General features: G+C 41.5%; 1 protein-coding gene across 3 annotated transcripts in view; it reads left to right on the forward strand.

Annotated features, from left to right (window-relative positions):
* Positions 1 to 13,978, forward strand: part of PARP9 (poly(ADP-ribose) polymerase family member 9) — a 31,433-nt gene extending 17,455 nt beyond the window's left edge. For 2 of the 3 annotated variants that reach the window (XM_007175620.2, XM_057545794.1), the window contains exons 8-11: positions 1,231 to 1,605; positions 5,049 to 5,185; positions 5,797 to 5,971; positions 13,491 to 13,978. In XM_007175620.2, coding sequence (XP_007175682.1) covers positions 1,231 to 1,605; positions 5,049 to 5,185; positions 5,797 to 5,971; positions 13,491 to 13,861 — 1,058 coding nt within the window. In that variant the 3' untranslated portion in view covers positions 13,862 to 13,978. The remainder of the gene's footprint in view (positions 1 to 1,230; positions 1,606 to 5,048; positions 5,186 to 5,796; positions 5,972 to 13,490) is intronic. The other variant, XM_007175621.2, reaches the window with a different exon arrangement.
* The last annotated feature ends 1,950 nt before the right edge of the window (positions 13,979 to 15,928 follow it).

Here is a 15,928-nt window from a genome sequence, read left to right on the forward strand (position 1 = left end):
TTTAACTAATAAATAGTTAAAGTTAATTATGTTTTGGTGCTAGAAGAGACTCCTTTAGTGATTTCAATAATTTAGTTACCTAGAAGAACAACTCTTCTTTCCTAATAATGATGGATAAATGAAATATCACCATGCATTGTTTTTATTTTCTCCTAAAAATAATATAAGCTCCCAGGCAGAACAAGCGTTTTTTAAAAAAGTATGTCATCAATATAAGAACCTCTGTCACTTCTTACTGTTGTCTAAAACTTTGGCTTTTATTGTTACCAGAGGGAGGCCATTCTCCCCCTCCTACTTTTAGGTATGTCCTGGTACTTTTTCATAGCTCCTGGTACCACCCAACTGCTATATCAGGGGAAAAGATGCTAATGACCACTACTGTCCTGAGATCACTCACTGGGAAGCAGAATTGTATGAGCACTGGAGTCAGGTTACCCACACACCTACCAGCTCCCTGGCCACCACTTACAAGTCCTGTAACTATGGGCATGTTACTTGATAACTTTCTGAATCAGTTTCCTCATTTGTAATATGGGTCCTACTAATAGTACGTATTTCATAGGATTGTGAGAATTGAATAAAATAATACATGTAAAGCACTTAGAATAATGCCTAGAAATATTAAGTGTTCAACTTACTTTTTCCCCTCAAAATATGTTTCTGAGATTTATCCGTGTAGTTAAAGTTTACTCCTTTTCATTGCTATAATACTCCATTGTTTAGCAGCACTGAACTCCAAGTGTTGGTTGTGGAGGTGCAAAATGTCCTGTCATATACAGATAAGATATAAAAAGGAATCCCAGGTAGTGAAATTATGGGTATTTCTTTGTTTCATTATACTATGATAATTTCCAATTTTTCAAAAATTGGTTTTACCTGTGGCCTTCAGAGATATTTGATTTTAAACCTGGTGGTAACAAGAGTTTAAGGAAAATCCCATCCAGCAAGAAATAATAGTTGGTTAGCATCCAGGATGAGATTACAAGGTGAATTCATCTGTAAACTGACACATGCAACACAGCAGGGGCAAGACATGATAAGCTAAACTCTGTGTCCCCAAAGAGACTGTAAACTATACATTTAGATTTTCTTTGTACCCAGCAAAGCTCTCAGAGATAGGTACGTAATTGAAGCTGCTACTGCCAAGGATGCTGAGGGCAAACAGTGGCTGTGGTGTTCTGTTCTGTACCGGTTTAAAACCCACCTGCCTTCTGTGGTTGCTTACGATAGTGTTTTCAGTCCCCCAGGGGACCAGAGAGAAGAGAGAAAATAGATTTCCTGTCCTCAATCTGATGGGACCCAATCAGGAAAAGATAGATGAGGCCCAAGCATGGATCCAGAGGATACTGACCCTCCAGGACTACCACATCATTGAGGATATGCATATCCTCTACCTCGGGAAAAAGAAACATGACTATTTGTCTCAGCTTCAGAAAACCTCATGGGTCTCTATCTCAGAGATGATCAGCCCGGGAAAGGCACATTTAGAGATTAAAGGAGCCCAGGCTGACCTCATTAAGGCAGTTATGAACATTGAACATATGCTGTGTGAAGTTCAAGAGGAAATGGCAAGAAAAAAGGAGCGATTCCTTTGGAGCTTGTCAGGTGAGTAACTTTCAATTAAGTTGGAAAGTCAGCCCTTCCAACTTTTGGGCGTGAGCGTGCATGTGTGTAAGTGCGTGAGAGATAGAATGGAAGAGGAGAGAGAGCAAACCATGCTGGGTCTGTTAGGCCATAACTTTTATAACCGTTTTTTGGCTCTTTCTACCAGCAGGGTTAATTATTAGTGAATGAAAACACACACACACACACACACACGATTGGGTTTACTGATGATGACATGGATTGCCTAAGAGGCAATTATGAGGAAAGCCCAGGATAACCCAAGCCCAGGCTCTAGGGAAAAAAAGTACATCCCTAATTCTGCAGATGGAGCATTCAAATGCAGACACATTCCACTTACTTAATTCATTTCTTTAATTGAGTTTTATTGCAATTATTTATTGCTGGCAGCGTTAGGAGCCCTAAAATTACTTTGAGCCTTCCCATCAGAGTAAATTTCATTGGTACTGTGAGGTCCACTCAAGTATCACTCATTCAATGGGGCAAAATCCATCGGGATGACTGTGGGAATTTGGGTCTGGAGAGATCCTTTTAACTTAGCCCTAGAGCTAACTGGGAAATCATACCATTGAAAATACTGCCTTGGGAAATTGAGGTTTATTTCTTTCATCTATTCAACTAATGTGTATTGCATCCGTGTTATGTGAAGCATTGTGCTAGGTGCTTGGGGTACAGTGATAAGATGAACATTGTTCCCACTCAAAATCTAACTGGGGAAACTGAGAGGTAAGCAGGTTAGTTATGAACAGGAAGGTGAAAGTGCTCTGGAAACAACTAGGTGAGGCACCCAACCCAGACTTGGGAGGTAAGGGGAAAGCTTCTCAGGGGATGTGTCACAAATGGAGAAGTGAAGAATAGGTAGGAGTTAGTAAGGCAAAGAAAGAAACTTTAAAGAAATCAGACCATAGCTGGGCCTAGGTTATGCAAGACTTTGTAAATCACATGAAAGTATTCAGAGTTTTTCTTGAAATAGGTGGAGAGCCTTGAATGATTTTAAGCAAAGACAAGGTCAGACTTGTATTTTAGAAAGATCACTGGTTGTAACATGGAGAGTGAATTTAGTGGAAAAATTCAGATGTAAAACTTCAGAGAACGCCTTATTTTCACCATGTGTTTGTAAAAATAGTTCAGGCAGATATGGTCAAAGTGAGTGGGAGTTTGCAATAAATGTTGTATCCATAGTCCACAGAAAACCCAGTGTCAAAAAACATGGACAAAAATAATACTCAAAGATATGGGAACGTGTGTATATGTGTAGCTGATTCACTTTGTTATAAAGCAGAAACTAACACACCATTGTGAAGCAATTATACTTCAATAAAGATGTTTAAAAAAAATTAATAATAATACTCAAGAATGAGACCCAAGATTATAATTTCTACTTAGCTCTTAAAATGTAGTGAATGTGGGTCTTTAAACTGACATTGACACTTCTCAAGAGAACAAGATAGAAAATAACACTGATCTCCTGTAAAGCTTGTGGCATTACTTTAACTGCATTCGTAAAGTTGGCCCATTCTCCTAGCTGTTGGCAATTTAGTCATGTAAGTCCCTTGCTCTGCTGCAAGGTGGCATTTTTTGGCAGTTGATGACTAAGCATATTATTCTACAGCAGCGTTTCAGAGGTTCATAGAGACTCACCCCCTCTTAATCAGGTTAAGATCTACATTAACAAAATGGATAATTTTGAAATGAGTTATTACTACAGGGAACATCAGCTATCCACCAGAACAGTACGTTTTAAATAATAGAAGTTAGGCTTCTCCTCTTTTATGGTTCTCTTTTAATCCTTCCTGGTGAGTGTTTCTGATAGCAGGACTTTGTGGATCTTTGAGTTTCTGGTGCCCAGCTCAGTGCCTGGCATGTAATAGGAGCTCAGTAAATGTTTGCTGAACTCAAGAGAACTGAACTCTAATACTGTACTTTATAAATGTGAGCTATTGCTCTCCAGATTTAATTTACAGTCTCTTCCTTTGAAATGTCTTGGCTTTGGTGTTCCTCTGCTATGGAGTTATGTTCCTCCTGCTTTCCTGCTTTCCGGATTTACAACTTGGCCCTCTATAAGTTTCTCTGAATTAATCATCTGCTTTTTGTGGTTAAATTGAGCCCACTCAATTAGATAATGTGCTAGGGATTAGGTCATTTTAGTATACTTGGTCTTAAGTCAAATGGAAAGTAAACTGAAAGAAAAGAAGCCTTTTTTGGGGTTTTCATATGTCCACCTGTGTATTTAGTCCAGTAAGGAGCTCCTTTGGGCAATAAAATGTTGTCCCTTGAATGTAAAATAGGAAAGAAGGAAAGAAGTTAAGGAAGGAAAGAAGGAAGAAAAAGAGGGAAAAGGAAGGAAGGGAGGAAAGACATGACACCATAAACTATTAATCTCCAAATTTTGTTCTTCTTGGTTGGGTGGCCTATGAATAACATATATACTAAATATTCTGCCTTGCCCCTTACAGAAAGCACTGGTGAAAGCCAGGTTTATAATCTTGGATCTGTACTTATTAGCTTTGTGATATTGAGCAAGTCACTTAACTTCTCTGAGTTTCAATTTCCCTATTTGTAAAACTGTGTTAATTATTTCAGTGGCGGTTTGTAATACCCAAATGAGGTAGAGATACAAAACTGTTTTGAAAACTTTGAAGTGTTACATAAATGTCATACCATTTTCCATCACCCCTTAACATTTTCTTATACTTATGTTTTTTTGTTGATTGGCATCCTGGCTAGAAATACAAACATTTCCTATTAGCAATACAACTATATATCATCATTACAGCATTGATGGGGGGAGTATATATTCATGCTCTTTTTTCTCTTATCCCCTCAGCTTCATAATCCAAATCATCTGAGGACAAATTTATTTACTACTTACTTATTTATTTATTTATTCTGTGGGAGATTCTGCCTCCCATGGGATGTAACTTTTTTTCTTGAGCTCTATTATTTAATTAATTTATTTATTTATTTATTTGGCCGCAACCCGCGGCATCTGGAACTTCCTGGACCAGGGATCAAACCTGAGTGCCCTGCAGTGGAAGCGTGGAGTCTTAACCACTGGACCACCAAGGAAGTCCTGAGGACAAATTTATTAACCCCTTATTTTATCCTATGACTTCTCATGGTATTACAGCTGTCCTTGCATGTCCTAAACATATGAGGCATACAAGTTAAACTGCTTATATATTCCTCCAAATTTTTATAATTTGTTTCATTTAATTTCTGTTTATTTATTTATTTACTTATTTGGCCATGTGGCACGGCTTGCAGGATCTTAGTTCTGTGACCAGGGATCGAACCCAGGCCCCGGCAGTGAAAGCACTGAGTCCTAACCACTGGACCGCCAGGGAATTCCCTCATTCAATTTCCTTACAAGCCTTTCTCTCTCACAGAGCACTGAGACAAAGTTTTATATTACTCATTTTTAGGGCAGCAGACTGATCAGCAACCAGAAAACCAGAATCAAATGAAGGAAAATGCATTTTTGAAATGCCTAAAGCTTTCAGCTCGAGAAATTCAGGATCAAAAGAAACAGTTTGAAGACTGTGGTTTGCGGGTTATAAAGGTATACTTAATTAAGGGAAGAATTTGACTTATCTGCTATCACTTGGTTCTGCAGCCAAAAGAAAAACTCACCTGCTAATGACTCTAAGCTAGCTGCTCAATGACCTGGAATCCTAGGAATTAGTCTGAAAGGAGGGCAGGGATGGGCAGGTATGAGAGGTATAATTGGAATCAAGTGGTAGAAATGATGTCAGGATGTACAGAAGCATAGATCAAGACTCAGAGAGAAGCTATCTGCCTATCTTGAAGCAAAATAAAAAATGCAATAGCATTTATCACACTTATAATTATTTACCTATTTTTAGCTCTCACTAAACTATGAGCTTTAAGAGGGCAAAGACTGTGTCTGCAGTTGACCATTTCATTACCAGCAATCCCATAGTGATTGCTCAGGGAATTATTATCGAAGAAGGGACGGGGAATTTTGAAGAGATAGAAGTCAAAATAGGAGAGGGTTGGGGCCAGGAGAGACTCTTAGGCAACTTTATATGAAAAGCAAATCACATGCAAAGTAATATGCACATAGTGCCTTTTTTTTGAAGCAGAGTAGCAGGCAATTTAAGTAGCAGTTCTTCAGTTTCTTTTTCAGTTTTTCATTTCCTTGGGCTGTAGGTGGAGAAGATAGACAATGCGCTTCTCATGGCTGCCTTCCAAAGAAGGAAGAAAATGATGGAAGACAGAACCCATGGGAAACCTGTGAGCCACAGGTTGTTTCAGCAAGTCCCACACCAGTTCTGCAAAATGGTATGCAGAGTCGGCTTTCACAGAATGTACTCGGTGCCCTGCGGTAGGTGTCAGCCCCTCACAATTGGGGTTACTCTATGTAGGAGTTGGTGAGCAGACATCAGCAGATGACTCACCACTAATAGCATTTGTTGCTTTGGTAAGGGGGTCATTTACAACTGGGATTTAGTGGTAAAGTTATTTGGAAAGGGTCATATTTCAAATTTTTCCTTCACGTATATTGTGGCTGGTGGCTTTTATGTTGATGAAAGTGTTTGCAGTAAGAGCTACAGTTCACTGTTTTTCCCCTTTCTGTGTTTGTGTCCTATCTGCTGAGAGCACCCTGGAGCTTTTTTTTTTCTTATCTCAACGAAATTATTATCAACACTACCAAACCACCTTCCTCCCTTAATTAAAAGAGCATTTTCCTGAATATAATAAAGTTGGTCTTTTCTCTTCCATCCTCTTCATTTCCAGTAGCTGCCAGCGAATGAATTAGGCATCATCTCAGTTATGGGGGTTCTATGTGTAGTAGCTTCTATGTCTCAGTTGTACAAAAATATTGCATACTTTACTGCTATATTTTCTCTCTTAAATCTCTCCATAAGAAGCTAAGAAGTTTAGTAATCATCATGGAGGATACTAGCGAGGCAGCTTGATTTTGCCTGGTCCATTAAATATGTGGCTTTTGATTCTCACCTTTCAAATACATAGCATGATCCTTGCTGTAGAGCCTACTCCAAGGCTTGATTTCTGGAAAGCAAAGGGTCTGGAAATCATCTCTTTGCCCCAGAGAAAACATAAGCAATACCCAGGGTAAAAATTGGACATGAACAATTTTTCACCTGGGGGTAAAAATTGATAAATGAATCCCCACCAAGAAGTCTTGGAAGTGTAACCAGGAAAGTGATGATCAGTGTGATCCTTTCACTGGCAAAATCTTAAAAATTCACGACTTCCATTTGCTCCTAAACCCATTGTAACTGGCATCTCTGCAGTCCACCCCTGCCCCTTCTATTTGACTTAAACTACTCTAAGAACATTACAATCCTCATATTTTTCAAATCCAGTGACTGCCCTCTTTTCAGTTCTGTGGCAGACACTGTTAATTGCCTACCTAACATCTGTGCACATATTTCTTCCCCAAGTAGCTAAGACACACACCATCCTCCCAAGGAAGACTGTCCCAAAGTCTCATCTTGGCTTATCATCAGCCTCAAGTCCAGACAGTCCTTTCTTAAAGCTTAAAGGCAAGGTAATTGTCCTAATACTTTCATTATACAACGATATGAGAGAGAGCAGGAAAACCGCAATAAAAACTCCCAGTTCAAAAGGGGAGAAAGGAAAACACACAAGTCACTGGTCTATACCACTAACCACGTGCTGCTGGACCGGAATAGTATTCTATTCTGGGAGTGGAGTAAGACCCTCGTTTTGCACTCTGGGAAAAATCTTCCTTATGTATTGCCGCTCTTGGTCATTTCTAGGTGAACTGCCTACCAGGGGTCTATGGATTGCCCTAGGGATCTAGAATGCTCCCAGGCTACTGATAGCTGGACTTGTAGTTTTTTTCAGCCATACGATTCCTTTAAAAACTAAGCAGCATGAGGCCTGTTTGTTTCTGGTCAAGTTTGTGTCTTTTTAACCCAGCCAAATATCTTGTCTCCATCTAGTCTTTAAGCCTCAAGATTCTGGTCTTTTACCTTCTGGCCTCTGTGCTGTGCCCACTTCCCTAGCCTTTAGCTTAACAGCTACTGCCTTGAGGGAATTCAGGCAATTCAGACTCAGTGGGGAGATAGTTCTCATAATGTGACTTGTGCCAATGTGTCTGGTGAGAACGTTTAACTGAACGTGCCTGAGAAACCCTGGAGACATCAATTTTGTCACCACTGAAGTTGTTTGCAACTCATTTTTTTTAACCTAGTTTTCATTTGGAGTGTAAAGGCTCCTGGCTTTTTCACACCTGCATGGCTCTGAATTATGGGACTCTCAGTAAACTTAGATGCCATGTGTTGGTAGAGGGGGCTTCTATTAACAAAGCTTTATTTATTTTTTTCTATCTGTCTTGCATTCTAGCCAGTTCTATTCTGAATTCATCTCTTGCTTGTAAGACTTGGATGAATGCAGCAAGAATGTGCCTGCATGCTTGCAGTTTTTTTTATTGGATTCATTCATTCATTCCATAAGTATTTATTGAAAACCATTCTAAGAGTCAGGCCCTGTGCTAGGTGGGAGGGATACAACGGTGAAACAAAATACAGAGTTCCTGCCCTTATAATTTATAATCTAGTGAGTCCATCTGTTGTCCTTTTTTTAAATGTTGGTATTTTCTGGAGTTCTGAAGGAACCTTCGCTCTTTTTCCTCTACAATGTCCCCCCGCGTGATTATACCTATTCCCATGACTTCAACTCCTACCTCTATGGTGATGACTTGCAAATTTGTAACTCTAACCCCCTATGTTTCTCCGGACCCGCAGGCTCATATTTCTGTCTTTTGGACATCTCTACCTAGATGTCCCATAGCCACCTCAAACTGAACGCTTTTCTTGGCCATACTTTTCCTTAAGAAATAGGCTCCCCCCACCCCACCCTCATACTCCCTAACCTGGCTAATACCCCCATCCATCTACCAGGTCTCCTAGGCTGGAAACTTTATCATCCTCCATTCCTTCCTTTCCCTCACTCTCATATTGAGGCAGTCATGCAGTTCTAGTGATTCTCAATAAAATTCTCAGTCCAGACTTACCTCTCTGTTCCTACTGCTTTAGTTCATCTTCCCCTAAGCCTAGACCGTTGCCTGGTCCTTTCCTTGCCTCAAAACCACCCCATCTGACCTATCCTTTACTCTGTTACCAGAATTAGCATGCTAAAAAATTACACACCCGTTTAACATCTACAATTTTAGTTGCCTACAAGGTAAAAAACCCAAACTCCTTAGCAGAGCATTTAAGGCCTTGGACCCACGTTATTTCACCAGCTTATCACTTACTATATTCCTCAACACACTAGCTGTGAACTTCTTAGAGCTTCCTAAATATGTGCTGTATGCTTTCATGCCTCTGTGCCTTTCCATGTGGAATGCCTTCCGTCCTCACCCTTTCTAGTCCTGCGAACTCCTCTTCCTTCTTCAAGATATAGTTCAAATGGAATCTCCTGTTTGACACCTTCTGCAACTCCTGCAGGCCCAGCAAGTTGCTTCCCTGTGTGCTCCTGTACTTCCTTCATTTCTTTGTTACATCTGTAAATCTAACAAGTACAAAAATTTACAGTCCCACACATCTCAGGTGCGGGACTTGTTTTCTTTATCGTTCTATAATTGAACTTTAGCTTTCATGCGCCCATGTCCACAGATATGGAAAACTCCATCTTGACAGTTCAGGATGAACTCAGTCATTTTCAGAGTTTTCTTAGTCCATTTGGGTTGGTTTTTAAAAAATATTTATTTATTTATTTATTGAGCTGCATCGGGTCTTAGTTGCGGCATGTGGGATCTTTTAGTTGCAGCATGCGAACTCTTACTTGTGGCATGTGGGATCTAGTTCCCTGACCAGGGATTGAACCCAGGCCCCCTGCATTGGGAGCACGGAGTCAGCCGCTGGACCACCAGGGAAGTCCCCATTTGGTGTTTAAACTCAGTTCCTGCAAGGCTTTGCCCTTTCTTCTCCTAATATCCCTGAGATTGCTCTAGATGGTGGGACAGGCATTGTGGGGAGGGTGGTCTGGCTTATGGCCCCCCATCTGTCCTCTGCCCCCAGTGTCCTCTGGTAGGTAAACCACGCTGGGCTTTGGTCATTAGCACCTTCCCAGACTTAAATTTCCAATGCCCTTTGCTCTTAGGTAGTGTCTACACAGACTGCTCTGTTTCTCATGCCAGGGGAAATCCTTTCCAGGCCAGGTCTGTGCCCCTCCTGCAGCACAGGAAACTTTTGAGTGTGCTCATCCTCCAAGCTGAAATGCGGGCTCTTGCGGGGGCTGTCCTCACCTGTTCTGGACACCTTCCCAGCCATTGCTATTTTCCACTCAAGTGCCAGGCTGGGTGAGGGGCTGCATTCAGCGGGGTCAGGCAATGGTCCCTTCTGCTGTGGAAGTCCCCCCAGTTTTTCTGAGATTTCTATTATTCTGCTCCATCTTAGCTCCCAGGGCTCTTTCAAGGGAGTGGGGCAGTAAAGTGAGCAAGTTCTCAGAGTCCCCAGGAGTTCTAGTCATGTCCTCCCTGATTCTTCTCTTCCCACCAGGTAGAAGGAAAAACTTGTATCTTTTTTTTTTTTTAATTAACTTATTTATTTATTTTTGGCTGAGTTGGGTCTTTGTTGCTGCGTGCAGGCTTTCTCTAGTTGCAGCGAGCAGGGGCTACTCTTCCTTGTGGCACGCAGCCTTCTCATTGCGGTGGCTTCTCTTGTTGCGGAGCACAGGCTCTAGGCGTGTAGACTTCAGTAGTTGTGGCATGTGGGCTCAGTAGTTGTGGCTCGCGGGCTCTAGAGCGCAGACTCAGTAGTTGTGGTACACGGCTTAGTTGCTCTGCAGCATGTGGGATCTTCCTGGACCAGGGCTCAAACCCGTGTCCCCTGCATTGGCAGGCGGATTCTTAACCACTGCGCCACCACGGAAGCCCAAAACTTTTATCTTGAAGTGAGAAAACTGCTTTAGAATATCTTGTATTCTTTTCTCTCTCATATATGGTATAAACTCCATGCTCTAAATCCTTCAGGCTTTTAGCCTTTTGGTTCAAAAAAACTCCTTTTTCTCTCCTTTTTTGGTTCAAAAAAACTCCTAACTCGGAAAGCCAGACTTTTATGACTATATTCTCTGCTTGATTAAAAATAATTTTGTCATTTATGTATACATACATGTATATATCATATATATGTATATTCAATTGAGTTTGTTCTAAATTTTATTCTTTTTGCCTCTGAGGCGATAAGTAGCAAGAACTCAATGGGTAGAGGAACGAGGCGCAAGAAGAAACCCCCAAAAAAGAAATCTTCGAATTTTATCTCAAAATATTTTCTTGCCACATAAAATTGTACTGTATTTTATCTGTTTACATGTGGGGAGTTCTCTTTGTGAACATGTCTTAGCCACTTTTTTTAAAAAATAAATAAATTTATTTATTTATTTATTTATTTATTTATGGCTGTGTTGGGTCTTCGTTTCTGTGCGAGGGCTTTCTCTAGTTGCGGCGAGTGGGGGCCACTCTTCATCGCGGTGCACGGGCCTCTCACTATCGCGGCCTCTCTTGTTGTGGAGCACAGGCTCCAGGTGCGCAGGCTCAGTAGTTGTGGCTCACGGGCCCAGTTGCTCCGCGGCATGTGGGATCTTCCCAGATCACGGCTCGAACCCATGTCCCCTGCATTGGCAGGCAGATTCTCAACCACTGCGCCACCAGGGAAGCCCTCTTAGCCACTTTTGAAGCTCAAGTCCATCATGGTAGCCACTGGCCACATGTGGATATTGAGCACTTAAAATGTGGTTAATCTGAATTGAGATGTGCTGTAAGTATCAAATACATACTGGATTTTAAAGACCACTGCCAAAGAGAAGAATGTAAAATATCTCAGTAATTTTTATGTTGATTACATGTTGAAATGATAACATTTTAGATATAATAGGTTAAAAATATATTATTAACTTTACCTTTTTTATTGCAGCGACTAGAAAATTTAAAATTACATATGTGGCTTCCATTACATTTCTGTTGTTCAGTGCTGCTCTAGAACCTGAAACAGTGTTTGGTTATGTCCCAAGTAAATGTAAAGAAAGAGAGAGGGAAGAATGGAAGGGAAGGAGGGAGAGAGAATATGGCCTCAAAGAAGTTTTCATTTTTTTTCCCCTCTAAGTAGGGGTAGAGAGGGCATTAAGCAGGGATTATTACCTTGAGGACCAGAGTTTGGCCCTCAGCTTCCTGAGAGTTCTTAATATTCCAGAGAAGAGAAGACAGACGACAAGCATGTATATCAGTGTGGAGAATATTCATCTCCAGTGGCTGAAATAGGGCACATCCTCCTTGTATCACAGTATTAAGGATGCCTGATCAATGGAAAACTTCCTGGTGAGCGTGGACCTAGATCAAAAGCATGTAGAAATTCTCTGTGGGCTATTTTGCCAGGCTCATGCTTTGGGTGATCACTGCCTATTTCTGTTGGCCCCAGCCTTCATGCTGCTTCTCAGTGGTTCCCTGCACCCCACTGACCTGCTCTGGGACTGGCCCCAAGCCTGATAGCCATTCTCAGTGTCCATGGCCCCACTGATGCCACCCCCAAACCAGGACCTGGCTATGTGTATGGATGCAGAGTTCCCAGGTTACAGGCCACTGTGGGCTGGGGTGTAGGGAGGGGAGAACATGGACCAGAGCCCAGACTGTTCTAGGCTCAGTCCAGCCTTAGGAGTCTTTCTGTGACAGGGTTCATTCAGTAACTGCCTCAGGGCTTGGTCTGAAGTCAGGCTGAGGGGTTGGGATGTGACGGGGTCAGCCTCCAACTGTGGCTGAGGTTCAGGGAGCTGGACACACCTTTTCTTTCTCTAATATTCAGCCATGCTCTCTAACAGGCGGGCAGGGTTTTAGCGCCCCGCATTGTGTCCAGGCCCAGGACACTTGCTCATACCCAGTAAAGTGACTTTAAGCTGCAGATCTAGAGAGGTTTCTGTTCCTCACTGGGGTGTGTCTCAAGGGCCAGAACTAATGGAGCAGGTGAATGATTACATGGTGTGATTTCGGGACACCAGGGAAGCTGCTAGAACCCTCCAAATGCTCCTTCCATCTGTCTGGTCAATACTGACATCCCTCAGTTAGAGATTCATCTATTTGGATTAGCTTTTGGAACAGGGAAAAATCCCTAGACTAGGCGCCAGTAGATGAGGAACCAAGTCTCATCTTTGCCTCCTCTTTGAGGTTGGTATTACCACAGCTATCCCTGCCCCACAGTAGAGAATATCCCTCTAGTAACCAGATGTCTGTGTCCCCAAAATCCAGCGTGTCTCCTCCTGAACAATGTAGCATGCACACTAACGTTACTTCATATGCTCAGCATTCCCCTTATTTTGACATATTTTTCTTGTAATGCTGTCCATGAATTTGGAAGACACTTTGCCTTTCTTACATGCTTTTTTCACTAGCTCTATTCTCAAGAGTTCTAGACATATCCTTATTTGTAGCTTGTAGAAGTCAGGCCATGTTCTAATAGAAACAGAACCTTCCCTACATTATGCTGTCTTTATTAGATGCTCGGCTGGTAAGTTGACTTAAGTCATACTCTCACTGAACCTCAGATTTTTCATGCAATATGGAGATCCTACCCAAATCACATATTAATTGAAGATAATCAATGTAAAAATGCTTTGTATATCATAGACTCCTCTATAAACTCGAAGGGTATATTAAGATGTAAGCTATCATTATTTTCGTGATATTAGTGTTAATTTGCCACAAGTGAACAACTTTGGGTGTCTTTGCTACAGACACAGGGACTTGAGAGCAGGAAGTGGTGATTATTTGGAGGACTAGGGAGTGAATACATATTAGTACCTAAATAGGCAATGTGATTTGTCAGATCATAATCATCTTTAATTTTTTTTTCTCTTATCAGACCCAAAATATGGAGCTGGAATATACTTCACCAAGAACCTCAAAAACATAGCACACCAGATCAAGAAAACATCTGCCACAGATAAGCTGATCTATGTGTTTGAGGCTGAAGTACTCACAGGCTCCTTCTGCAAGGGTCATCAGTTAAATATTGTTCCCCCACCATTGCATCCTGGAGCTGTAGATTGCCATGACAGTGTGGTTGACAATGTTTCCAGCCCTGAAACCTTTGTCGTTTTTAATGACACACAGGCTGTGCCCCAGTATTTGTGGACTTGCATCCAAGATCATGTACAGGATTACTCAGGACAAATGATGCTCTCTCCACAGCAGCCTTGGAGGAAACTCTCAAGTGGCAGCTCTGTTGATTAACCTCCACATCATTTTAACAACAAGTATGACCTTGCTTTGGAGGAACTAACCAAATAATCACCATCAGTGACTCAGAGTGGTTTGAATATGTCAAATAAACTATCATCTTAGTGCCTTCATCTTTGTCTTCCTCTCTTGGGGTTGGGGTGGGTAGATAACAACTAAAACACTCTTAGGACCTCTCCCTCTCCTTCAAGTTGTCATTTTATCTTCTTTACCATAGGTAATAGCAGAAATGTTTTACATGTAATGAAGAGATTTTGCAGTACATAATCCAATCCTTTTATTTTGTAAAATGATGATAGTGTAACATATTAAGACGGCAAGATGATTTTAGATTTTCCAGAGAATCTTATAAAGTGCTTTATATATCAAAATAAATCACCTTTGTCAAAGTAACTGGCTCCGCAAATTATGTGTAAAATGAACTTACTTGCAGTGGAAGGACACCAGACAGCCGATATTCTACTGCTACCCCTTTTGGATTCAGCTATTTCAAGTAATGCCACTCAGGCACCATGAGGCTAAATTATTAATTCACCAAATATATCTTGGTCACCAGATGTATGTATTTCAGTCACTTTCTCAGTGCTGGGGATACGATGCTGGACAAGACAAATGTCTTCCTAAAGCTTTCAGCCGAAATAATCAGAAAGGCAGCTATGGACAACTTAACAAGTGTGACTCGGTATAACAAAAGAGGAATTACAGATTCTTTGGAAAAATTTAAGGAGGAGAGGGATAAATTAATCTGGGGTTGGGAGGAAGTCCTTTTAAAAAAAAGTGAAACTCAAGTTGAGACCTGAAGAATTTTTAAGATAGGCGAATTAGGGACGCAGCACATTGGGAACAGAGTTGGAAGAGTATTCTGTGCAGAGAGCTCTTAAAAAGGCTGAATCTACTGTGACTGTGGCCATATTTGACTTCCGATTTCTGCAATGTAGTGGCCAGCTAATCTCAGCATGCATCTCTTTCCTATTCTGAAATCAGTATCTCTCTATACTTCCAAACTTCCCTGACCTTCACATCTTCAACCTCTTGTCTAGAATACTTCCTCCTCCTCATCTCACCTTAGCCAGCATTCTTCATCTTAAAAGAAGCATGTTTATTGTCTCATGTGTTACTGCCCTTGAATATGGGCAAGAGGAGTCCCGCCTTGGACTTCTGGTTTGAGAGGGTCTCACTCTCACCTTCCTCTGGCCATGCCCATCTCCGCAAGGTGAGGAATGCACAAGATCAAGAGAATGTGTCCATTTGGAACCTGCACACCTCACTTCTAAGCCACCCACTAGGTACCTGGAAACTCTAATTTCCTGCCTACACAGCTCCAAGTCTACTTCCAGGACTCTTCCTTGGGTCTCTCTCCCAAGGGTAGACTATGCCACAGTCTGCATCAAGAATGGCCATGGGGTGACTGTTTTCAGGGATGGAGCTTGGACATGAGGGCTGAGGTGTTCACACGCCTGTGCATGAGGCTGTGGTACAGAGCTGAGGGTGAGAGGACTGATTTGAAAAATCTAGCGTATGTTTAATAGAGATGTCAAAAGATAATGGAGGAGAGGCAGTGTTCACAAGGATAAGAAAAGAAACAACGCATACCAAGAAACATAATGAAACTGTAGGCCACCAAAGAGGTGATCTTAAAAGCAGGCAGAGGGAACAGTCAAGCTATCTACAAAAGAATGACAATTAGACTGACAACATATTTCTTGTTGTAGGCAGTATAATGTCCTCCCTCTGCTCATTGCAAAGATGTCCACACCTTAACCTCCTGAATCTGCGAATATATTACCTTACAAGGCAAAAGGCTTTTTTTTTTTTTTTTTAAAAGGCATTTTGCAGATGTGATTAAAGTTACCCTTCAGGGTCAGGGGAAGGGATAATTAGGGAGTTTGGGATCGACATATACACACTGCAATATTTAAGATGGATAACCAACAAGGACGTACTGTATAGCACAGGGAACTCTGCTCGATGTTATGTGGCATCTTGGATGGGAGGGGAGTTTGGGGGAGAATGGATACATGTATATGTATGGCTGAGTCACTTTGCTGTGCACCTGAAACT

The sequence above is a fragment of the Balaenoptera acutorostrata genome, chromosome 4 (assembly GCF_949987535.1).
Source record: "Balaenoptera acutorostrata chromosome 4, mBalAcu1.1, whole genome shotgun sequence".
Taxonomy (NCBI): domain Eukaryota; kingdom Metazoa; phylum Chordata; class Mammalia; order Artiodactyla; family Balaenopteridae; genus Balaenoptera; species Balaenoptera acutorostrata.